Here is a 24,366-nt window from a genome sequence, read left to right on the forward strand (position 1 = left end):
CACCTATTCAGTGCTACACCAGCTGCTTTCCTAATTTGGTAACCTCATGCCATCTATGGACGCCGAATATTGGACTTCTATTCTTTTTGTACGCTTAAACTACCATCTATTCTATTTCGACTTGTCAAAATCACTCAACATCTTGTCAAGCTCTTCATGTCTGCGAATGGCATCTTCCAACCTTGGCCAGTCTCCTCCAACCGGAGCCGCCTCCTTGTCGCTTTGCTGGTACCATTGAGCATATCTGTTGTACATCTCTCCCACCAATTTCCCTCCTGGCACCTGCAACTCTTTCTGAAAGTCCTTCCACTCAGACTCCCATGGAATTTCCGTTAACTCGTCTGTAATGGCATCGTGAAGTTCAATCTTAACTGCGGGAACAGTGGCAGCCTGGAGAATTGGCCCGATCGGGCTGGTAATCTTTAACTCTCCCTTTTCACCTTGGATGTACCATGTGTATGGCAATTCGCCCTTGAATGTCGGACCGCTTCTGAAGAACGCGGACAAAGTTGCACCCTCCTGTATGTTTGCAACTCCAGGGGCAAGCTCTCCTTGAACGGTGATCAGATCCGGGATATCACTTTGTCGTGTGCGCAGTTTCACGCCATCCTTGTCGACGATTTCGACTTCTGGCCATCGGATCTGGAGCTTGCTCTGAAAATCCTTGAACTCTCCCAGCACAGAGTGCACAAGGTCAATCATGTGAGCGTACAAAATGGAAAAGTGGTTGCCTCCAATTGCTCGTTGCGTAAACATGTCCTCCGTGCCACCTTCAACAAGCGTTCCTGGCCGTTTGCCGTGCCCCATAGCGCTGAAGCCACGAACTTGGCTATCAAGGACTTTTCCGATTCTACCGGATGCCAGAACCTCCTTGACCTTGGATGCTACTGGTGAGAGTCTCCCTTGCAGGCCGATGATGCTCGTGTCGCGGCCCTTGTTCTCACCCACCAAAGCGACGCTTCGCTTCAAGTTCTCAGTGAGAGGCCATTCCACGTACACAGCCTTTCCTGCTCTAATAGATGGCTCGGCTGCGGAATAGTGCTTATCGACCCGAGTAACAACTGAAACAAGATCGACTTCATCATCTGCGGCAAGCTGGGCGGGATCACCATATGCCTTGACTGTTGAGGGGAGATTGAAGTGAGATCGAGCGTTTTCGGCTGCCTCTTTGCTAGAGTTGAGAAGAGCGACAATTTTATATTGAGTTTGACCTCGAGCGGATTGGAGGTATGGCAGATGAGCTGCTGCGGCCCACGAGGTAGTTGCGTTGGCTGAGAGCCCGACCAACGCAACACGGATAATTTTAGAAGACATGATATTGAAGCTGCTGTGAAACTTGATGATGACAGTAAATACCTATGTATGTACAACAACGACAATTGAGCTGATTTTATATGCTCACTTCTGGACACCTTTTGCCACTTAACGCCGAAGACTCTGATGCAGTATGAGTGGTGATAGGGAGAATGAGGTCAGCGCTACAAGAGCAGCGAGATCGAACTAGATCCAATAGAGTATTTGCACAGCTGGGCAGGCCAATCAAGCGACTTGAAATCTTGGTTGTTCACTAACTCCTTAAGCTCCGGGAATCTCCGCATTTTCTCGACCAAATCTATTTGTCTTGCCATACCTGCGCCATACAATCGTGTCAGAAAACAGGGTTCCTCATGCTGATTGGCCAATAAAGATTAAGGAGGCCTATTTTCCATGGAAAACAGTAAGAGAGGATGAGGGGGCGAAATTAAAAGCTCGCGTTGGGAAGATGTGTTTGCTTCCGAGCTGCCTTTGTTTCGGAGATTTTGTAATCAGATACGAGTATGCGATACACTATTGTGTCATTAAGTTTGTCATTCAAATGCCTATTACAGCAGCGGCAGCATCCAGACGAGTGACTATATGTATGTTATAAGCGTCGCTTTTTTTTTTTTTGGTCTAGTGTAATCCTCGTGAAAGTCGAAGATAGATGTCAGTTTCTCAATCAACACAATTTCTCCACATGCCTCTCCTACTTGGAGTGTTTTCTGTTGTGCACAAATAAGCTGCAGCACGGTACTCAAAGCTTGAGTTAAGTTACGAGCCATCAACTTGTTTAAATACCCCATGATTGAAAGTAGTTTCATCCCAATCATGTGTCCCGAATAATTGCACAACTGGTATAGGTGTGCGAAGATGATCACATTTGTACCGTGGGATCTACCATGACATGACAAACTTAATAAAACTACCTGACCTATGTACTTGAAGTTTTTCGCCGCCAACCCTCCAAGACTGATAAGCTGTGCATCGTATCCGGATGTTCTCCCCCTAGTATTCGTTCACTGGCGGAGACACACTCCTCCATCAGTGCTATGGCATCGGAAGATCTGCCCAGCTCCTCTAAGTCGCAGGCCACATTATGTTTGCTGAGAAGAGTATCCGGATGCTCTTCCCCCAGTATACTCTTCCTCAACTCCAAGCACTGAATGTCTAGGTCTCTTGCCTCCTCCAATCTCTGTTGTTTCCTATAAATTGATGCAAGGATGCCCATACTAATACACGTGTCTGGATGCTTCTCTCCTAGCACTCGCTTCATTACTTCCAAGACCTGTGTCGCTAAGTGTTCTGCTTCCGTCAATCTACCTTGATTGGCAAATGACACTACAAGGCTATTCATGACAGTAAGTGTATCCTGGTGCTCCCGCCCGAATATTTGTCTCCTTGTCTCCATCAATTTTATCTGCAAGTCTTCTGCCTCTTTCCATCTCCCTTGTTTCATGTAAACCTGTGCAAGATTGCTTTTAATGGCTAGCGTTTGTGGATGGTCCTCCCCAAGTACTCGCGTGCTTAAATTGGTTGCATGTGACCCAATGTCTTCTGCTTCCTTTAATCTGCCTTGTCCCTCATATGTCGATGCTAGGGCTGTCATACCGGCAATCGTCGCTGGATGGTCCTCTCCCAGCTTTTGCTTCTTCATTTCAGTTACTCTTAATGCTGAGAGTTCTGCCTCTTTGAGTCGGCCTTGGTCCAAATATACCTCAGTGAGGCGGCTTATGCTTTCAATCGTATATAAATGGTCCTCCCCTAATACTCGCTTGTATGCCTCAGATACCTGTACCAATAGGTCTTCTGCTTCCTGAAAACGGCCTTGGCGCGGATATATGAAAGAAAGACTTGCCAGATAAGCAAGTACATCTGGATGCTCCTTCCCTAGCACTCGCTTCCCCGTCTCAATTGTCTCTAACGCAAGGTCTTCGCCGTCGTTCAACATACCCTGTTGCTCGCATGTCAGAACAAGATCAAATCTGATATTAAGTGTTTCGTGATGTTCTTCTCCAAGTCCTTGTGCTTGTATATTTGCCGCTAACCGCAAATTTTGCTCCGCGTTCTTGTATTCTCCTTTGTGGCAATAGTACCTGGCTAGCTTACGTAGGAGTCCGGCCTTGGCTATTTTCTCGGACCTTGAATTGGTTCCGTCTCTAGCCAACACAGAATTGACATGAGGAAGATATCTTACGCATTCTTGATAAGTGTCAAACTCTCCGATTGGGTAAAGAAATTCCACGATTGTGATAGCACTTTCAGCAAACTCGGCCAGCCGGCCCTGGTTGACGAGCCATTTTCGCGTCACTAGCTGGACTAGCCGGTGCATATCTACACTTCCGTCCTTCCCTCCGGAGATGAATGAAAAGGCCTTAAGAGTACCTAATGCCTTTATGAGTCTTGCTGACACGCTAGCTTGAGCATACCCTGGCTTGTGTTGGCAATATTCTTCTATGAAGGTTTTCGGAATTGCTTGTCGATGCAATAAGCTCAAAAAACAGAGGACGTCGCTTGCTAATGGCTGAGTTCGTTCAATCTGTCGGAATGAAAGAATCCATGTTGCCGTGACTGCATGTGAGGTCTCAGAGTCTCTCCCTACAGGTTCAAAAGACTCGCTGAGCTGATCAACGAGGACATTATCTCCCTCGTCCAACAGTTGAACGTAGTCGCTAATAGATATGGTGTTTTCTTGAATAAATGATAGTGCCTGTGCAAGAGCGAGTGGCATATGTTCGAGTTTGGACGCCAAAAGAATAGCATCATGTGTAGATACTTCCGTCTTTAAGATGTCTCGCACAAGCTGGTGCGCGTCGTCGTCTGTCATCTTGGTGACTTCAATCAGAGGGCTTCCTTGCTCGAATTTGACTCCAACTTGCTTATTCCTTGTTGTAATGAGAATAGATCCGTGATTGCAATCAGGTATGTACCGAGCCAGCTTGTCGCCTTGGTGATGAGCTTCTGGATCGTCGCTTCTCTGAGAAGGGAAAAACAGTTCAATGTCATCAACATTATCGATGATCATAAGCCATTGTATTTTATTCTGCTCCTCCAGCCACCTCTTGACCAACAATAAAATGTCAGCTTCGGGGTGGTCTCTCCCTGGCACGTTGCATTTCTCGGCGATGAAAGCATAAGCTGCGCGGAAACGGTCGGCATTGCTGGCATGAACCCAGAAGACGGAGGTATCTGGGTGTATATCACGTATCCAGTACGCGTAGGCTAACGCAATTTGCGTCTTTCTGTTATATGTTAGAAAATTGTTCATTATTAGCCAAGATGCAAAACGTACCCGACACCGCCGAGGCCGTAGAGCGAGACTCTTCTGCGTGGTTGGGAAAGATCATGCTCCGGTTTTTGGCCTAAACCGAATTGTAACTTGATTTTATCGAGAATATCTGATCTTCCAACAAAATCTGGGTTTTGTTTATATGGAACCAGAACTAGATTGCTCTTAGCAAAAGTTGCCACCTAATCTACATGCATTTATCACGTACACTTTGACGTTGTCGTCTGTAAACGATCTCGAGCTCTGATAGCCCGCCTTGAGAGCCCTCCGATTCTCATCCATACATTCCTGTAGTCCGGGTCGTGTGGCCCAAATTTGACCATGTCAGAATGTGTACGGGCAATGGCGCAGATGTGCTCTGAGCCATCTTCCCATGGGCGACAGTGCGTTGCCGAAGATTTGGTAACAAGAACAGCTGTAGGTCCAATCATTTTCCATTCGTCACGTTTGTCCTGTACTTCGGTTAGAGTAAATTCAGCTGTATGATGGTATTTATTTGGAGGCATTTACCCGTTGTGCTGTCGGCGACTCCAATGTTTCGTAAAAGCAAAACACTTCCGAATCACCCTTTTTGCCTAGGGCATGGTGAAAATCCCGTTGCTGTATACTAATGATCTGCGAGTTGATGCGGCTGATAGACTCAACCAAGAATCGGTTCGGACCGTCCCCAACCATGGGTATGAGAGAGCTAATGTCCATCCCGTCGTGTGGAGTTCCGAAGAAGATGACTCCGTATACGGCACGTATGAGTTTCTGATCGTCTGGAATGGTCGACCTTGATAGCGATATTAAAGTCTATTGTATCTGTCAGTAATGCGAATCATGGTTCCAGAGATTTATTTCTTTTACCTGCTTAATAATGAGTCCTCCAAGGCTGTGGCCAATAAGGATGACTGGCCTGGTCGTTGGACCGGCTGCGAGTGCAAGCAAACTGCTATGAAATGTGGTGGCTAAGTCCTCTAGATTTTGTATATTTTTGCTTTGAGCAACAGCAGATTCGTAACCGTATATCATAACCCTCGCCATTGGCTTATTATCGGTCTCTGAGGTGAGATATCCCGGAAGTGAGTCTCGTAGCCACATGTGAGTTTCTCCCCTCTCTTTGAATGACCCAAATGCGTGGCCCCCGAGGCCAGATAAAGCGATAACACTGAGAGGGGATTAGAAACCGACATAATACTAAACATAGATACTTACTCAATCTTGTGATCTCTCGCAGGCGGTTCATAAAGAGTTGTTAGGCCTATAAAATCCTTCTCAACCGATACGGATCGATTGAGGTTCAGGAAGTCATTGTAATGCTCCTCAGATAACGTGAATTGGCGACTTTTGCCGGGCCACTGTTGCATATAAGAGTTTGTCAGTGTAACCGTGGCGGTTTGCGATTCAATGTTGGCTTCGCGGGCAATCGAATCTATAGTAATCACTTCTGCGAGCTCTCTGCGCTTTAAAAAGGTTCGCAATTTCTCACGATCCCAATCCAGAGGCACTCCGCTAACACGATATGTGCTGGTGTCTCTTGACCGTATCTGTTTCTCGGGGCGTTTGGAATTAGTGATTAATGCTCGTCTTCGCAAGACGCAATAGCCGGTCACGATTGTCAAAACACATGTAGTAGTGATAGCCAGAAGACTCATGTTGGCTTCGAGATTAGTTAGGCGCTCCTTCAAGCGTGAGGCCATAATATTGGAATTCTCAGTGAGGTCCATGGTGTCAACATTGGCTGCAGCATGAGGAGGGGCTTGAATAGAAAAGTGAGCAGCCTTGAGCCTCAAATATACAAGTAATTGAAGCGGGGTCGGATGATGGACAGCCTATGAGGACCATTCACCTAATATGCGTGATTAGATTGGGCAGACAGAGTTAGTCCAATAACATCGTCTATTCATATTGTATTTACGCGACGCGTGGACACTGTAATCCTGGTGTCTTGCTGCCTTCTTTGCTTGGCATTTGGATATTTACGTGTAGTTGCTACACCGACGATAACACGGAGGTCGCGCACCATATCCCGCCTCTTTCACGACACCATGTAACTCTCCGATCACAGCCTCACTTTCGACTTGTAAATATTAAACCTTGAAGCCACTGGCCCTACATTCCCTATATGCCAATCTGCCATTCTTCACCAGAGTCTACTAGACACGCATAAACGCTAATAACGGCGCCGTCTTGGCCGTCTTCTCTCAAACTTTGCTAGTTCAAAACGTTAGGCTTATAGTCTTGCTTGCGTCGCCAAATGTCAACTAGCGACCTTAGCTCAGCTGGGAGAGCGTCAGACTGAAGTATCAACTTCAATCACCTGCTATCTGAAGGTCGTGTGTTCGATCCACACAGGTCGCATAGTTTTTTTGCCTTTTTTTCTTGAAAAGTCATTTCAATGTTTCCTTTTTATTTATTCTACTAGGCTGCTTGCTGTATGGTGATGACGGATGATAGGGCTGTTCATTTGAAATAATATGCTTTTTTTGCCGTGAGCGCAAACAACATGGGCACTTGCACATGATGATGGGTGCATTACTTGCTGATACTCATATTATACGTAGGCGACATAGATAGCGGTCAATATTGTTCATGTATGAGTGTATAGAGACAGTTTCTATAGATACATGATAAAGAACCTCCACGCAAACAATAAACACCCGTATCGTTTTGTTGAAAACCGTAAATCTTTACATCGTACCTCTATTGTCTGTCCGTCTTATGTACACAAAAAGACCAACGCATCTCGCCATCTACCCCGCTCTTTGTATCCAAAGATTGTGACGCATAAAACAGAAAACCCCAACCAAATGTAACCCAATGAAATGGTATCTATCCTCTAGGATATACAATCCAAATCTCAATCAATGTCAAAAAATCAAATTGCAAGTTCTCCAAGACTCCCATTGATGCAAGACGACCTCGCGATCCAGCCGCTTCTTGTCTACACGTGCTCATAGGTCTCCACGCTCGGGGGAACTTCCAAGCTTAAACGTCGTCATCACAGCGGCGTGATCTGACGTCCACTCGTTATTGCTCTGATTGGGCTCCGGAGTGGGCTCGCCAGCGACGAGTGTTTCCGACTGAAGAACCTTGAGGCTCTGGCCCTTGTGGTACACGAAATCAATTCGATCCAACGGCTCGGGCCGACCGCTGTTGTTGAGGTAGATGGGGGACCAAGTGATGCCGGGCTCGGCGTTGGGGTCGGGGTGCGCCTCACGGAACGAGTCAATCAACCCGGATTGAATGGGAAACTCGGAGCTTGGCCATGGAACAAAGCCAACACCGCAATGGGCCTTTTTGGTTGCCTCTGTCCAGTCTAGGTGTGACGGCGCGTTGAAGTCACCAGTCATGAGAACGGGAATGTCATCAGCTTCAGCTAGGGCGTCTTGCATGGCGCTGACGATGTCCATGATTTGCGGCGTACGGCCGGATTGGTACTCTCGGTTAAGGACTTCTGCCAGAGGCTTGTTGTCGAAGCAAAAATCATAAGGTCCGTATGGGTCGAATCCGAGATGCACATTCCACATGATGAGCTGACTCTTGGGGTCGCCCAGCTCGATGCGAATCGATCCACCAGCAGACTGTTCTGGGAAAACCTCGACGATGGGGTAGCGGCTGATGATGCCGACCTCGTTGGGGCTCTGCCAGTAATACCACCCGAGCGCCTGAGCGAGACGAGTCGCCTGGCCATTCCAGCTCTCCTGAAGGCCGACGATGTCGACGTTTGTGTTGATGAGGAAGCGCACTTGCTTGTTGTGGTAGTCCTTGACGTTGGTGCCGCCGAACCACATGTTGAAGGACATGACCTTGAGCTCTTCGACGAGCGCCTGACGGCTGGAACGAACGGGGATCTGGACCTGGATTGTCGCAGATGAGCCATCGCTTGCCGTCGCCAGGACCACAAAGTTGGTGCTCTTGTCCTTGGGCCCCGGAGTGCCAGTGAGGGTTCCATCCGAGGCGAGTTTAACCCAGTCGGCGCCATAGGTGGTGGCCTTGGTGAACCTGGTCTTGCTGTCTTTGGGATTGGCAATCAGGCGACCAAGACTAGCCTTGAAGGGACTTCCCTGCTGCGCATTCTGGGTGATGATGCGGTCGTTGATGAACTCGATTGGCCCAGTACCGGGAACAATGACGTCGATGGGAGTCGCAAGCCACTGGTAGCCGTCCTTGGCGAGGAAAAAGGCCTTGTAATAGCCAGCAGCCAGACTTGAGATATCGACCTGCACCTCGCCGTTGCTGTTGGGCGCATATGCCCACGTCAGAGAGCCGGCGACGAACTCTTGGTTCTCGGGACCGCCATAGTACGTCTGGTAAACGCCGATCCAGTTCGCGGGGTCCGGGTTGGGCGTCGAGTATTTGAATGTGAAGAGCGACTGTCCGGCGTCAAGGGCGAGGGAGCCGGGAAGCGCATTACGAGGAGCCATGATGGCGGCAGCGGACGATGGGGTTGCGAAGAAGAGGGAGACGGCAGCGGCAGCAGCAGCCGCCGCCTGAAATAGTGAAGGGAGCCTCATGTTTTGCTGTGAGGGCAATACAGACGATGGGAGCGGTTTAATCTCTCACTTTGGCCGCAGATCTGGCAGACGGACGCTGTCAGATCAGCGGAAACGTTAGTACATGGATCGGTGGGAGCGATGTTAGTGAGAGGGGGCGCAGATCGGTTTTATACGAAGCGAGCACGGTCCATCCGCCACGTTGTGTGTACGTATGCCCATTATGCTGGGAAAAAGTATCGGGCAAAGCAAAAGTGGTGATGGCGTCGTTACCTCATTGACGTCCCCATCCCGGTAGCGCCAAAAGCGAGCATCACGAGTCTGCCGGCACATTTCACTGAGACATTGTTGGACCTTGTGCCCAGCCTCTATCGATTTTAGTGTGCAGCTGGTCCATGCTTTTGAGAGACCCTGTGCTGAGATTCCCCCCAAGATCAGATGGCGGTGCTCAACCTTTGCGAACTTGCAGGCGGTGCGGCCGCTGTGGCTTCTGCAAACTCCAGCGACTGAGCGGCCCTAAGCTAGCGGGGACGTGGGGGAATACAGTGGATGACCTCCGCTATGGAGCCGCGAATACACGTATGGACTTGGACACAATGGGAAAATCGCCCAAATTGAGGGGAGTCATGGATTGGCAGCCAGTCGTCGCAGCACGAGCCTCTTGGCAGCCGTCCAGAAAAGCGCCTCATGATTCGGCATTTGCATTCACGTGGCGGCATTTCATGTGAATCCTGAGCAACTTCAGGGTCCTTTTTCTTGGTGTTGAGTGACCCTTATTTTCTTTCTCTCATGCAGCCTCTATATCAATTTTTATTTTCATTTTTCTTTTCCACCTTCTTCTTACAGTAACACGCGTGCAGGGAGTTCATGCGATGTTAATCCTGGATGTGCCGGACGAATCCTAATCTGTGCGACTGACAAGCTATCATTGGCGGTGTGACTCTTACAATTTCAACCTGAAATGTCAAATTGAGTAACGCGGCCATGTATGCCCAACGTTTGTAATCGTTGAGTGGTGTGTTTGTCATTTGAAAAATATTCCGTCTTTTCCCGCTGCTTCGACTGATGGCATCGCGATGTAACATCATGATGCACACAGCTGATTCCATCACCAGATTGGTTACCGAACTTTTGAGATATCCCATGATGTTACAGGCACTATAATATTGGTAAGAACGAATAATAAATGGTTGTTTTGCACGAGGTAGCTATAGTTGATGGGAGTTGTCGTTGAGGCAAGATAGACCTCTAGAATTCATCCGTGTCTCTAAGACCAAGTGGATTATGTGAAATTCCGATGCTAAGCTTTCTAATCTCCCAAGGCATAGCTTACTCGCGTGACCATTTCTACGTTTAAATGAATAGCTTGAGTGTGTACCGGGGTGATGTGTGGAAACCTGAGCAATGCTTGGGTGGTTCCCGTATAACTGATAGCATCTCACGTGCTTGAGCGAGTTGGACAGTATATCTCATCATATACCTCATTTTCATATTCCTACAGAAGTTCTAAAGACTTCTTCCTTCAACAAGCCATAATATTGCAATATTTCAATGTATTATGATTACAGCTGATAAAGAGTGCCTAGGTAGGTTACATGTCCATTTCGGATCAGGCAATAATAAATATAACAAAAGACAAGTTGATAATCGATCTACATTCAACCCGAGAATTGCTTTTAGATTTTGACAAGAGCTTTCTTCCGAATGAATTCACACACAGAGAAGCAATGCAGTGAAAGTTACAGCCACTCCTTTGCATTGATATAGTCTGGCTATCTATATGAAAGATTATCATAATCTCAACGTAAGTCATTAATAAAAGGACTCAGCTCTAATAGCTAACTCATCGCACTAAACAATGTGTTTTCTTTGTGAAAAACTGGAGACAGGAACGCCAAATTCATGTCTATATGAGCACAAGCCCGGTTATGCCGTATGGAGTCAACAATAGGATATACCGGCATTAACATAGCACATATGACATCAGAAAGAGCGGTGGTGATCTTCAGTCACCTTTCAATCAGTTTCATGCTGATCGCAAGCAGATATTTTCACACAATTTCTAATCAAACCCGCTTCCATAACATCCGGATGAGGTCGATGGTCACGAGGAGGTTAATAATAGAAATCACGCTACATCGACAGCTCATGCCAAATGCGGTGCCCAAACGAGTATCCATTTTTTCTCATTCGTTCCAGCTGTCGCTTTAGTCGAAAGCTTCCCATGATTTCCGCGTGCCAATATCGAGAGGGCCCCGCCAGACAAAGTGCCACCACGCCAACAATGGAGCACAGTAGGAATGCCACGGATCAGCGCCGATCAAAGCCCAGTTTGCCGTACAGTCTTTCGTCACATCTCGAGACTGTCTCGCTTCACATCTGGTGATGGCTGCGTAGCCAACGCGGGGTATCAGGCATGCGATTCGAGCATTTAGAGTTGATGGCCCTCATCATGACGTTGATGGCGACTGCGATCATGAGCTATAGGCTGATGACGAAACTCTGTTTGGCAGCTCTGCAAAGAGCTATAAGACAGCTTGCTTCCTCCTTTGCCACTACGCTGATGTTTATTCTCCATTGACTCTTTGATCTTGACAGCTTGACTGAATAATCTCAATATATATCCACAATGAATCGAAAACATTCCGAGACTGGCATCACTGACGAGGCGGCCATTGAAGGCCATGACCTCATTCACAACGCCGAAGTTGAGGAGCAGAGGGTATATTTCAGCCACTAACGTCTTACATTGGGTTACACGACTCTAATTATTTTTTATAGGCTCATGGCGACCAGGCATTGACGCAGCCAGACGAGGGTGATGCGCCGCTCAACGCAACGAAGCAGTCCGAGCCCGCCATGGCGGGACAAACCGGACGCCGCCATTCAGCGCTGGACAAGATAAAGGAGACTCTGCATCTTAAGAAATAAATGAGAGAAAAAAAAAAATGAAGCCGAAAACGATTAAAAAAAACTGATGATACCTGGCGGATGGGCAAATCTGGATGGTGGGACGAAAACAAAAGAAAACCACAAATAAAAAGGAAGGGCACGTGTGTGTCACGTTTCGTCAAAGTGTATTATATGAATTCCCCACATCCGCCCTCGATTTCGTTGTCTGATTCGGTCGCCGCAGTAGGATATTTCTTTTCCTCCTCAATACATGAATTATTATTATTGTTTACAATCTTCATTCATTTTATACCTGTATCCATTTGATATGAATTGTTCAGTAGATATTCCCACATCTTTCGTTATCTGGTGGAGCTGCCCACGTTTTTCCCGCGACGGCTCCATCGGGAAAGGCTGCGTCAGGCTAGCCCCAATCCCGCCTAGCCCGCATGAAAATCCCCTGACCACCAAATTTCCCCCAGATTTGGCTGCATCTCGATTGTCGAACGGTTTTTTTCTCGCTTCATTTCCTCTTTTTTTCCCTCTTTCATAAAACCACGCGAATTGGCGCTATTCCTAGCATCAGCTCCATCTTCCCTCCTTTCTCGCCGCTACGGCGCCACGCCGCCTGTCGCTCCTTTTTTTCTTACTTACACACTGAACTGACCCGCTGGCCCATGCTTGGCCTGTGATGACTCAGTGTCTCCATTCCTTATGACGACGCTCTCGTCAACGATGCTCTTCAGCCTCCACTCTCTACTGCCCTTGCTGGCAACTCCTGCTCTTGTTCTAGCTGCTTCAATCCCTCGCAGCGACAGCAGTTCATCTTCCACTACCGTCTGGGCGACTCCCCACGACAGCTACTCATCCTCTGTCGGCGTGCTGGGTTGCAAGGTCAACACCAACCGTGTCGCTTACTGGCCCGACTCAGTTGACTGCAACAACATTTGCGTCTCTCTGCAGTACCAGGACCGCCAAGTCTATCTCCTGCGCGTCGACCAATCGCAGGGCGCGCACGACATCAGCTACGATGCCTGGAACTACCTTTACACGGGCTATTCGGCAACAAAGAAGCCCTTTGCCGGAGGACCCGTCGCGATGACAACGCAAAACGTGGACCCGTCCAATTGCGCGAGCCTGATCCATACAAAGGGCAGTAAGCTCCCTCTCAGCGCGGCAAACAGCATGAACTTCCTTGCCAGCTGTCTGGAGCAGGAGAACTCGTGGGTGGGCAGCAACTATGTCCTGTACAACATCCTCGACTCCATCTGCACGCTGGGACAGGACCAGACTTGCACGTTGGACTGGCCCAACGCCAACCAGCCGTCTTGTCCAGGCACCCTCGGCGTGCCTGATGCCCTCAAGACAGATCCCGTATGGAACATCCAGTACCCTTCTGGAGATAAAGTTCTTGCTGGAGCGCCACCGACGGTGCCTACCGGAGTTCCAGTGCCCGCGCCGGCCCCGACCCCGGCCGCTGATGCAGACGACGAAAACGGTGCACGGAGTCTGACGTGTCCGGATTCCTTACTTTGGATATCCACCCTTTCATTACTTTCCATATTCTACATTCTCTGATGTTGCAGTACCTATCATGAAAATAACCGTCCCCGTCGAGGGATAGCTTACGTCTCGGATATGATGTTTATTCTTTGGTCAAATATACCCCCTTGTTCATATTCTCTGTATATTTTTACCAGACCCCTTTGAACTAACATGGTTCATAAAAATTTATTCAAATATTTTGGTCTCTTTTTCTCTTTTTTTTAACTATACTGTTTATATCTTGTTATCATGCGTGTTTGTTTGTTATGATTTGGGTATCTGGGTATCTCTGGTATCTCGGTTATTTCGACGCCTTGCATAATCTCGCTGCTGATTCATCCATCCCATATACATGCTCTTCATCCTCCGGTACGCCGACCTGAAAGCCGGTAGCCATGCCTGTTCCCAGGTGTACCAACATATGGCAATGCAACATCCACATTCCAGGATTGTCAGCGACAAATGAGAGCACCACGTGCCCCCTCCTCGGCACACTGACCGTGTCTTTTCGAAGTGGCTTCTCCCGCTGCCAGTGATCTTCTGAGTCGGCATCTGATGTCTCGAAAGGGTTGTAAGTCCCAAGTTTGGCCTTGTCAGCCCGGAACGAGGACAGCACGTGGAATGAATGTCCGTGAAGATGGAAGGGGTGAGAACCATCATCGAGATTGTTGATGACAAGCTTGACCTTGGTGGGCTTTGATCCGCTGCCAATGAAGGGGATGAGCTGGTGGTCGTCCCAAGACGACCGGTTTTGCGATAGCAGCGGCACCGACTGGGGTTGCCAGATGGTATGATTTACAAAGCCAAGAGGTTTGTTCCCATGCACCGCAAGCTTTTGAGTTGACACGTAAAAGAGAATCGTCTGCTCTTCCTCTGCCGTGACAATAGGAGCCGGTTCGTGTGTGGCGGTAAGTGTGGCAAGGTCAAGGTGACTGCTACTGAATTTCAAGAGGGACGCGTGGTCCCGATCATGAGCTGTGACTGTTTTAGGGAGAGCCGGGAAGGTATGGTTTGGGTTGAGCGCCGGGTTACCGAAGCGAAGATTCCTACAACTTGTTAGATACTGTAACCACTAAACTGATATCATGAAATGTCGAGGTGGGTTATGACAGAACTCACTCATGATCCAGGTAGACGTTGAACCATGGCTCTGCTGCCTGGTCACTCTTCCACTTGAGTAGCAGGTCAACTCTCTCGCCGGGATAGAGAATCCCGACGGAATCAGCTGCCTTGGAATCTACCTTGCAGCCTCCATCGACTTGCGTAGGCTGAAGTGAAGCACCATCAACACCGAGCGTCAAGCCGGCGATTGTGCCCGTATTCACCACTCTAAGCAGCGTCTCTCCTGTAGACCTCCTGATCATCGGGGGGAAGTTGCTCAAGGATGTCGTCTTGCACTGGACAGGTCTCGCCGGCACAGCCATGGAGCAGTCGTATCGGCCGCGGCCGTTGATGACCATGGAGTCTGGGACAGGCTCGTTGCCTGCACTCGCCGGGCTGCTATACCAAGCGAGGACGTCGTCGTGCTTGCGATGGAACCAGTCGCCGATGAGCAGTAGAGCTTCGTCTTGCACGGGTGCGTCTGAGTTGTGACGGCGTGGCTCGTGGATCACTAGACCGCCAAAGAGGCCGTCTGCTCTTTGTAGCTGGGAGTGACTATGCCACCAAAACGTTCCGTACTCGTCGTCGCGGATGCGGAAGTCATAGACGAAGGAACTGCCGGCGGGGATGGGACACTGCGTGAATCCCACAGCGCCGTCCATGTTGTTGAAGCCCTGCATGCGCAGGCCATGCCAGTGTAGTGAGACACCATCGTCGTCCTTGAGATCATTATGGACACGAACGATGATACGGTCCCCGGATCGGCCCTCGATGGTTGGGCCGGGGAACTGTCCTGCACTCAGAGTGTCAGCCAGCCAGCCAATGAAACGAAACCGAGTACCTAATGTAAGAACTCAGTGTGAGTGTGTCTGCCATATCACCCACCATTGATCAGATAGACCTGCTTCTCCACCCCATCCGGGGCCCGGACACCCAGTGTGACGTGCCAGTCAAAGGTCAAGGTGGTAGGATCTCGTGTGGAGTGCTCGGTCGGGTGAAGAGGAATAGCGAGCTGGTCGTCCAACGGGGCGACGCGCCGGTTCACGGCGAACAGCAGCACGGCCAGCGTGCCCAGGCACAGCGCCACGACGAGGCCCGCGATCCGGAGCAGCGTGAAGCTGGGCTTTCGACGCGGGCGGACGACGACGGGCTCTATCTCGTCGTTGTCGTCTTGCTGCTCTTCGCTTAGGAGGACCTCGTCGTCGACGCTGAGCTGCGTGGCAACGTCATCGCTGTCACCGCCGTCTACTTCGTCGAGTAGACGACGCTCCTCGGGTTGGTCCTTCATTTTTTTTTTTTTGGCTTTCCCACTCTTCGCTCTCACTCTCTCGCTTCAGCTTTCAACTAGAAGAGGTTCTGATGAGAAGATATCGTATCGTATCTCTCGCCAAAAACTCAACTAGTCCAGCCCATGCGAAAGGAGAAAGCAAGCAGCATAAAGCAGTTGGACGAAGTGAAAGGTACTCGTAATAGCGCGTCACCGGCATGTGGGAGGACAGAGGGGCCCGAAAGCTCAAAGGGCGGATGAGAAGAGAAACCATCGCATCATCGGTATAAGAACGCGCGGAAGATTCGTCACTGCGAGTCGGCATTGACTGCCGAGCACTGACCAGCACGTGGGGACGTTGCCCTTGATTTGTCGATTCCTGGGTCTGGCGGAGGGCCCCACAGAGTTGGTGAGGAAGCTATCCAAGGTTTGGGGACTAGTACACGAGTACTAACGCCGAGACGCCGTGCTAAGAAGAGAAATTTCAAGGGTCTGTTATCTTGGGTTTTGAGTTTTTGATTTTCGCGGGTGGCTGAGTGAGGAGGTCCGTACTCGGGAGTCTATCTCAGCTCTTTCTCAGCCTCACCCGCTTGCGTTATACTACATCATACCACATCCCGACTTACATGACTCGATGACCCCTATCTCGTCCAGCAAAGCCACAACATGAAGTAGACTTAACTCTAGACTCAACATACTTCTCTCGCCCGGGTACTCTATCCTCAGCCAATCCCTACTACTACAGTACCTAGTATGAGGCTTTTCCCGTCTTTATCGCTTAACTCTGTCCAAGAGTCTCCACCAACACTCACCTTCACCTGCAGCATATCACGGCCTGTGGAACCCCCTTCTTCGCAGTCCCTTGCACTAAATCCAAGCATCCCTGCAGAGCCTTGCAGCTCCAGCCAACCACGACCGCCATCACGAGGGCCGCCGTGCCGATGCTATTGGCTTCTGGAGGGCACATGTCTCAATCGCCTGGCCATCTCGCATCTGGCCTTCCCCCTCCGCCCAATCACATGCCTTGGTGAAACATTGACAGCGGACTAACATGTGGGAAAGCTCTGGTCTTTATTTTTCATGTTTATTCTCTTCAGATTTTTTTTTTCTCAACCACAGCATTGTTGGCCGATGATCTGCGCATCTCGTCGCCGCTGTGCTGCACAAGTTCCTACGCTATGGCCGTTCTCTGCCGCTGTGATCATCACTGACCTTCCGATTCGGGCTTTCGGTAACAGTTGAGAGAGATGCAACCTTACGCTTCTCTTTTATCCATTGCTCTTTAACCGCACGACGAGCTGCTTGTGCTCGGCACGGACGGCCGCGCTTGAGGCCGCAATGCTACACCGCGATGGACAAATCACGTTGTCGGGGTTAGACATGAGGGGGGCGGTCTCTGATTGTATGCGCACAGAGCTCAATCCATAAAATAGTCAATTAAAAAGATCCATGATGCTTACTTGAGCATAGTTGCTTAAGTACCTCGCCAGTCCTCTGCAGTGAAACGGGGTGGATAGAATTGGTTGTGTTCCAGCATTCTTCCGTATTGCTTCATTTTCCCAGTCACCAAGAATGCCTCTCCTCAGGAGCTTAGGGCCGGCTTCGGCAAGCCTGTTTTGCATCATTGGTCTTGTCCGAGCTGGAAGCTTGAAGGATATTGACCATGTCGTCCTCTTCATGCAGGGTATAATCATGTGTCTGAACATTATCTGTGAATCAGCTTGTTGACATTGGAGTTTAGAAAACCGTGCGTTTGACCACTATTTCGGCACCATGGCGGGTGTTCGAGGTTTCGGCGATGCGAACCTGCAGATGAACAACGGCGTCCCGGTCTGGAAGCAGTTGACGAATTCCCAATTGACCAACGAGACGGACTACGTGACGCCCTTTTACATCAACTATCTCGGCGGCAACTGGACCGAATCAACCCAATGCATGGTTTCGGGGAGTAACAGCTGGCAGGAGAACCACGCCGCGTGGAATGGCGGTACCAATGACCATTGGGCCGTAGGCAACAGTCCTTACAGCATTGGGTTCTACAAGCGTCAGGATATTCCTATCCAATTCGCTTTGGCGGAAAACTTTGTCGTTGGAGACATGTACCAGGCAGGCTTACATTCTCTGAAAGACTAGACGAAACAATAACTAATACAGAATCTCAGGAAGGTGTTGTTGCTGCCACCAACCCCAACAGAGTGACATGGCTCTCTGGCAGTGTCAACGCCCCCGGTGGTCCTCAGACCCCGGATGAAGGTGGCAATCCTTATATCGACAACAATATTACCCCGGGCTGTGAAACTGGCGGCTTCAACTGCTATCCGCTCAAATGGAAGACTGTTGGCGAGTACTACGAAGACGCCGGTGTCTCTTGGCAAGTCTTCCAGAACGAGGACAACTTTGATGACAACTCGTATGCCAGGTTTCAGCAATTCCAGGATGCTGAGCCGGGATCCAGCCTGTACAACAGAGGCATGAAGGGTCTCTCACTCGATACATTCTACGCTCAGGCTGCCAACGGAACTCTGCCCGAAGTCTCATACATTGTCGGCCCCATGGAACTCTCTGAACATCCTCCTTATTCTCCTCATGACGGCGCTTGGCTGCAATACCAAGTCGCCCAGGCTGTTCTCAACTCACCCAAGTATAACAAAACAGCCCTCATATTCTCCTACGACGAAACTGGCGGCTGGTTTGACCACGTTAGCCCTTACCACTCCCCGAACGGTACATCAGGCGAATGGATCCAGGACCCGTACGGCGAAGTCGGCTACACGTTTCTCGGCCCTGGCTTCAGACTGCCCTTTTACATCGTCTCCCCGTGGACACGCAAGGGCGGCGTCTACACGGCTCATAGCGACCATAACTCGCAGATCAAGTTCGTTGAGAAGTGGCAGGCTGCAAAGGGCCGTAACGTCACGACTGATCAGATGGTCGGGTGGCGTCGTGACCACATGTCCGACCTTACTGATGCCTTTGATTTTGACAATCCCGATTACTCTATCCCGACTCTCCCCACGCCGCAGACGCCTCACACTGATTCTAACGGCGTTTATGACGGTTCGTCGTACTGCCAGTCTCTGTACTCGGACGTCCAGCCTCCCATTCCGTATACCGGCAACGGCGTGATAGCAGACATGCCCAGCCAAGTCGAGCAAGGTTTCAAGCCCATGCGCGGAATGCTCACCGAGGGCCGCCACATCGTTCTCGAAGCAAACGGTTTCGCACTCGCGCAAAAGACGACATATGCCAGCTCCCTCACCGTCAGCCGAGCTACTGCACGACACGACACGCCGTCTCAGCGCTGGATTGCTCACGCGGTGCAGATTGGAGGTGCGGATTTCACGCTCTCTGATGATTCTGGTAGTAGTTACATTTGCGCGTCTGGGGTTCTTTGCAAGAATGCACGGAATGCGGTTGTCTTTACTGTGAGCTACAAGAGCGGGAAGGGATATGCGTTCCAGGTCAAGGGCACGCAGAAGTATCTGGCTCTTGGCGGGCGTGGATCTTCGAGCTATGTTTCTTTGACTGGGGGGTTGGGATACTGGCAGGCTTACAGCGTGAGTTATTGAATGTCTAGGAATATATAGCACGGCTAGTATTCAAAGATGGATTCAACGAGTAGCAAAAGGGGTTGGGATTAGACAAAGAAATATAAATAGCATTATTCATTCCAGCCACCCGTCGTTCCACATGGCATCTATATAAAGTAACACGATAAGAGAGACCCTCTTGTCTTGCAGCCCAGAACAAGGGGCAATATAAGACAAACAAGTAACTCACTTCACCATCAATCCGTTAACCAACCGTCGCAATGCTATCCAACTGCTGCGGCGCCGGCCTCAGCCCAAAAATATCCCCCCCAGGAGGCGCAACCAGCTTCGACACCACCTTGGCAGCATCCCAGTCGCCCTCCTGCGCCGCCGCCCTGACATTATCCGTCGCCGCGTACTGCGTGAATCCCAGCTCCGGATACGTCCACTCGCTCGCACCGCCCGCCGCCGCGGGAACAAGAAACTCGACGGCCTTGAACAGCGTCTGGCCCTGCGGCCCTTTGTACTTGAACAAGTCGACGCCGACTTTCCGGGCGATGAGCGCGAAGCGGAGATGTGCCGTCAGGTCAAAGTTGGAGTAGTGGAAGCTGCGCGTGCGGGCGAGTTCTTGCGGCTGCGACCCGTTGGCGGTGATTTGGCTGTTGATGAAGCTCTTGGCGAGCTGTGCGCGCTGTACTGCGAGGGAGATGTTGCCCGTGAAGAGCGCCAGGGCGGCGATCTGCATGTTGGCAAATGTGCCGTGGTTGTTCTGGGCGGCGGCCTCTTCGACGCCAAAGGGCGAGTCGGCGAGCCACGTCAGGAACTGCTTGTTCCAGCTCACAAAGGCCTTGCCGTCGGACTTGCTCCAGCCGGGGGCGCCGGTGTTGAGGATGGCGACGGCGTCGATGACGTTTGTGTATTCCTGGCTGAAGTCGATGATGCCGATTGACCGGCCGGTGTTGGCGCAAGGGATGATTTGGGCGTGGTCGAGGTTGGGACTCATGGCCGTCTTGGGCTCGAGGAACCAGGTCCGAAGGATATCAGCCGCATGCTTGGAGTACTTGGGGTTGCCGGTGTAGTACCAGGCCAGCGACAGGACATATGTCGAGTTGAACATCATTCCAACCGACACGCGGTCTTGGTACTGGTCGACCTCGGGATTGCGTACGCCGTCCTTTTGAATGTAGGGACATCCATCTGGCGTGTTGGGACTGGGCCACCAATACGGTGCTTGAGACGAGTAGTCGTGAAGTGTGCCGTTGGGCGGAGCTTTCGTCTTTGCGGTGACGGTCCAGGGACCTTGGTTGAGCCAGCTATCTGCCTGAGCAGTGAGATGCTTCAATTCCTTTTTAAGGGTGCTATCACCCAAGGTAAGTCGCAGCTTTGCTTCAACAAGGCGGTAGCCATCAATGACAATGGTGTTAGGAATCTTTGACGGCCAGGGCCAGATATCTCCAAGGCCAGGCAAAGCGTTGGCCACGCCCGCGGCAGAGAGCAGAGCAACTGAAAAAGAAGAGAAGTGCATTGCGGCGAGTTCAATTGATCTCAGAACCAGTCAGTTGAAGTCGTCTGCCCTTCCAATTAAGCTTGATGGCAAGATTAACGGCTGCCGGCTTCCATCTTATAGACAAAGGAGCTCACCCCTGTCTTTCCCCAGATTTCAACCCCAGATTCCATCGAGCCATCCATCAACGGACGGATACTTGTCCGCCAATTACCCCATCCAAGTTGCCCAAGAAAGATGAACGATGCAAAGTTGCATCATGGCAAAAGCCAGATTGGGGGTTCGGGCAATTCTTCCGAGCAAGCTGTTTGCGAAATGTTCCACCAATCAGCTATTTAGCCTGGCATCGCAACACCCTGGTTCCTTGACGACTCCAAGTCTCCAACTACATAAACGATGCCTCTTTTCTCGGAACTAGAGTAGTGGAAGGATGATGAACCGTCAAATAGGAAAAATACGCACGCCTTTGTCGTTTACACATGAATGTCATTGCACAAATAGGATAACCATAGCCTTAACACTAAATCAAGAATGCCAACTCCTCCCTCCACTTGCCGTTTATTCCGTTCCTCGCATTAAGTTGTGTGTGGGGTGGTTCTTCACTCCTTGACGACCTCGGACAACTCGTCTGCTACAGCTCGCCCAGCTGTGCGGCCGGAAAAGATGCAGCCTCCCAAAAAGGTTCCCTCGAGCGCGTTGTAGCCGTGAACGCCTCCACCGCCGAATCCCGCCACTTCACCGGCGGCGTAGAGCCCCGGGAACGGCGTCATGTCTTTCCTCATGACGTTGCTGTTCAGGTTAGTCTCGATGCCGCCGAGGGTCTTGCGGCTGAGCAGGTTGAGTCGAACTGCAATCAATGGGCCGTGGGCAGGGTCTTGCAGGCGGTGAGGTACCGCAACACGACTACGCTTGTCTGGCCAGTACGTTCTCGCGTTGTGGATGAGCATGGCCTGCGCGTCTTTTGAGTAGGTGTTGTTGAATTGATCGTCACGAGCGTCGACAACCTCCTTGATCTTTTCGTATTCCAGTATGGGGCCATTCCGCTCCTTGGCCAGCTCGTTCATGCCAGCCACCAGCTCTTTGAGAGTATCCCGAACAATGAAATCCTTGCCGTTTTCCTGGAACAATTGCACATTGACTGTTCCCTTCTTGCTAAAGATTCTGTTCTTGAACACCTCCCAGATGCTCTTGGCCGTCAGATCAGGGTTCTGCTCCGAGCCAGAGAGGGCGAATTCACGCGCAATGATGGACTGGTCAAGGATGAACCAGCTGTAGTCGTAGCCCGTTGCGCAGATGGCCTTGAGCGTGCTGAGGGTATCAGATCCGGGGAACAGATACGGTGGGAAGCGTTTACCAGAAGCGTCCAGCCAGAGAGACGAAGGGGCCGGCAGGATGCGGATGCCATGCTCGGGCCAGATGGGATCCCAGTTTTGCAAACCCTCGGTGTAGTGCCACATGCGGTCACGGTTGACAATGTTGGCACCAGCACTTTCCGAGATGTGAAGCATGCGGCCGTCGACGTGAGCGGGCACTCCGATGACAAAGTAATCGGGCACCTTTGGTCCCAGTCTTTCAACGGGCCAATTCCGCTTCACAGCCTCGATGTCGCCGCCAATGCCACCCGAGGTTACGATGATGGCAGAGCCGTAGAGCTCGAAGGAGTCGACAACAGTCCGTGATGTCTTGACGCCTCTTGCCGAATCATCCTCCTCCAGAACACTGCCCTTGACACCGACAGCTCGTCCCGTGCCGTCAACGATGAGCTCGTCAACCTGATGCCGGAACTTGAACTGCACCAGCCCCTCCTCCGCCGCCTTCTTCACCGGATCCGCAAAGATGCGAACAACTTCCGGCCCAGCTCCCCAGGCAATGTGGAAGCGCGGCACCGAGTTTCCATGGCCGTCAGACCTTCCATCGCCGCGCTCAGCCCAGCCAACGTTGAAGAGGAATCCCAGCCCGCGAGCCCTCACGTACTCTTCAAACTCGTCTGCAGCAAAGTCCACAAAGGCCTTTGCCCACTGCCGCGGCCAGTAGTCCTCGTCACGGTCAAAACCGGCAGACCCCAGCCAGTCACGCATGGCCAGCTCTCGCGAGTCCTTGATGCCCATGCGGCGCTGATAGTACGAGTTGACCAGGAACAGGCCCCCCAGGGACCAAAAGGCCTGACCTCCGAGGCTATTTTCATTCTCCTGGTCAATAATGAGCGACGGAATCTTGCGCTCGGCCAGCTCAAAGGCAGCGACAAGGCCGGCCAGGCCGCCGCCGACGATGATGACGGGCTTCTGCTGACTGTCGTCCTCCGAACCCATGGCGGCAAAACGAGGAGCTGCTCTGCTGATCTGATCTGCTGCCTGCTGAGAGGGTGAAGGAGAAGCGAAGCTGAGAGGTGTGATGAGATGAGTCAAAGACAAGTTGAGTCTACGTGTACATATCTCGCATGCGGGATATTTGCAGCTTTATCATGCAGAGGCGCATGTACATGTACATTCAATCGATTGGTATCGGGTGATGCGAGTGGTGTGTGTTGCGTGTGTTGGTACCGGTACGGAGGGGGAACATTGGCACCTCCAATTAATTTGCATGAATACAGCTGCTTCAACACAGCTACAAGGGAATGCGAACCTCAAGTTAACACAGCACTGGTTTGTACAAGCAAACAGCCGAGCCTAGGCACATCCATTAATCTTTAGCACCCGGATGGACGACCGCGGGCGCCGAACGTTAGCGCATCTCCTTACTGAGGCTCTGGAGAAGCCATCCATGGATTGGATCAATCAAATCCCAGCTTGTCGTCCATCAATTATCCTGGCTGTTTTACCCCGTATCGAGCGCTAGGAGGATTGAGTTTCAATGGAGCTTACACGCTGCCTTTGAGGGGCCGATCGGGTATCAACTTGGCCTGCTCAAATCAAGCATTGGATTGAACATAATTGTCCCCGCAACCCCGCCGAGGGGCCACCGGTGAACAATGGAGCAAATTCTCGCCCAGCTCTTGTACGAAGGATTTTACGCACATACGGCCGTGTAACTCTCTGATATGACAACAAGGAACAGGTTTTCATAATGTAACGACATCAACTCCCACCAACTTTTAACCAATTCCAGGCTCAATTCATGATTTGTCTAGCTAAACAAACGGCTAATATCTCTTAGTACTCGTAAAATCGCATAGTAGGTCAACACCATCACACAACAAGCGCACCTTCGAGGTACCTCGGCTGCCCCGCCTGGCAAAAGTCGCGGTACCTCCGTGTACTCTTACGTGTCCGAACTTATTCACTTCACATGCAATTCCCCCGCCCGCGTCTGCTCTGATTGGGCGGCGCGATCTGAGGTGACCATCGTGCCACTTTGTATCAGAGGGCATGACGACTTGTGTGACTCTGGCGTGTTTCTGCTGGTACTCGGCATCCCTAGTACCAATGGAAGTAATTCAACTTTGAACTTGGAGTTGATGGCATTCC

General features: G+C 50.7%; 9 protein-coding genes and 1 non-coding gene across 10 annotated transcripts; 4 read left to right on the top strand and 6 right to left on the bottom strand.

Annotated features, from left to right (window-relative positions):
- Positions 1–59: 59 nt before the first annotated feature.
- M431DRAFT_510224 (hypothetical protein) lies at positions 60–1,430 on the bottom strand. The gene has a single exon (XM_024919428.1). The coding sequence runs from the start codon at positions 1,312–1,314 to the stop codon at positions 112–114; it is 1,203 nt and encodes a 400-aa protein (XP_024772639.1). The 5' UTR covers positions 1,315–1,430; the 3' UTR covers positions 60–111.
- A 770-nt stretch (positions 1,431–2,200) lies between these two features.
- On the bottom strand, positions 2,201–6,313 carry M431DRAFT_18416 (hypothetical protein). Its single transcript, XM_024913162.1, has 6 exons — positions 5,783–6,313; positions 5,435–5,735; positions 5,096–5,380; positions 4,794–5,037; positions 4,589–4,739; positions 2,201–4,538 (listed from the first exon to the last, which is right to left on the bottom strand). Exons 1-6 carry the CDS (start codon positions 6,292–6,294, stop codon positions 2,231–2,233), a joined length of 3,801 nt encoding a protein of 1,266 aa, XP_024772640.1. The 5' UTR covers positions 6,295–6,313; the 3' UTR covers positions 2,201–2,230.
- Positions 6,314–6,834: 521 nt separating this feature from the next.
- M431DRAFT_t132 lies at positions 6,835–6,928 on the top strand. The gene has a single exon. It is a non-coding gene; the product is annotated as a tRNA-Phe (tRNA).
- Positions 6,929–7,521: 593 nt separating this feature from the next.
- M431DRAFT_89671 (hypothetical protein) lies at positions 7,522–8,994 on the bottom strand (the record flags this gene model as incomplete). The annotated part of the gene is made up of 1 exon (XM_024924047.1): positions 7,522–8,994. The coding sequence occupies one exon, from the start codon at positions 8,992–8,994 to the stop codon at positions 7,522–7,524; it is 1,473 nt and encodes a 490-aa protein (XP_024772641.1).
- Positions 8,995–11,692: 2,698 nt separating this feature from the next.
- On the top strand, positions 11,693–11,994 carry M431DRAFT_7447 (hypothetical protein; the record flags this gene model as incomplete). Its single annotated transcript, XM_024922228.1, has 2 exons — positions 11,693–11,785; positions 11,845–11,994. 2 exons carry the CDS (start codon positions 11,693–11,695, stop codon positions 11,992–11,994), a joined length of 243 nt encoding a protein of 80 aa, XP_024772642.1.
- A 696-nt stretch (positions 11,995–12,690) lies between these two features.
- Positions 12,691–13,533, top strand: M431DRAFT_89646 (hypothetical protein; the record flags this gene model as incomplete). Its single annotated transcript, XM_024924043.1, has 1 exon — positions 12,691–13,533. The coding sequence occupies one exon, from the start codon at positions 12,691–12,693 to the stop codon at positions 13,531–13,533; it is 843 nt and encodes a 280-aa protein (XP_024772643.1).
- A 268-nt stretch (positions 13,534–13,801) lies between these two features.
- Positions 13,802–15,889, bottom strand: M431DRAFT_90556 (multicopper oxidase; the record flags this gene model as incomplete). Its single annotated transcript, XM_024924159.1, has 3 exons — positions 13,802–14,546; positions 14,620–15,394; positions 15,487–15,889. The coding sequence occupies 3 exons, from the start codon at positions 15,887–15,889 to the stop codon at positions 13,802–13,804; spliced, it is 1,923 nt and encodes a 640-aa protein (XP_024772644.1).
- Positions 15,890–17,440: 1,551 nt separating this feature from the next.
- M431DRAFT_497285 (hypothetical protein) lies at positions 17,441–19,437 on the top strand (the record flags this gene model as incomplete). The annotated part of the gene is made up of 3 exons (XM_024917576.1): positions 17,441–17,552; positions 17,610–17,974; positions 18,031–19,437. 3 exons carry the CDS (start codon positions 17,441–17,443, stop codon positions 19,435–19,437), a joined length of 1,884 nt encoding a protein of 627 aa, XP_024772645.1.
- Positions 19,438–19,663: 226 nt separating this feature from the next.
- M431DRAFT_484061 (hypothetical protein) lies at positions 19,664–20,923 on the bottom strand (the record flags this gene model as incomplete). The annotated part of the gene is made up of 1 exon (XM_024916169.1): positions 19,664–20,923. The coding sequence occupies one exon, from the start codon at positions 20,921–20,923 to the stop codon at positions 19,664–19,666; it is 1,260 nt and encodes a 419-aa protein (XP_024772646.1).
- A 578-nt stretch (positions 20,924–21,501) lies between these two features.
- Positions 21,502–23,211, bottom strand: M431DRAFT_484062 (hypothetical protein; the record flags this gene model as incomplete). The annotated part of the gene is made up of 1 exon (XM_024916170.1): positions 21,502–23,211. The coding sequence occupies one exon, from the start codon at positions 23,209–23,211 to the stop codon at positions 21,502–21,504; it is 1,710 nt and encodes a 569-aa protein (XP_024772647.1).
- Positions 23,212–24,366: the final 1,155 nt, after the last annotated feature.

Source organism: Trichoderma harzianum (genome assembly GCF_003025095.1).
Source record: "Trichoderma harzianum CBS 226.95 unplaced genomic scaffold M431scaffold_9, whole genome shotgun sequence".
Classification (NCBI taxonomy): domain Eukaryota; kingdom Fungi; phylum Ascomycota; class Sordariomycetes; order Hypocreales; family Hypocreaceae; genus Trichoderma; species Trichoderma harzianum.

Bases quoted from the DNA above. Each gene is read 5' to 3' on its own strand.
- M431DRAFT_510224 (XM_024919428.1), bottom strand. From the start codon at position 1,314: ATGTCTTCTAAAATTATCCGTGTTGCGTTGGTCGGGCTCTCAGCCAAC.
- M431DRAFT_18416 (XM_024913162.1), bottom strand. From the start codon at position 6,294: ATGGACCTCACTGAGAATTCCAATATTATGGCCTCACGCTTGAAGGAG. The intron at 5,038-5,095 runs GTAAATGCCTCC...ACCGAAGTACAG, and splicing joins AGTCGCCGACAGCACAACGG to GACAAACGTGACGAATGGAA. The intron at 4,740-4,793 runs GTACGTGATAAA...AGAGCAATCTAG, and splicing joins ACAGACGACAACGTCAAAGT to TTCTGGTTCCATATAAACAA.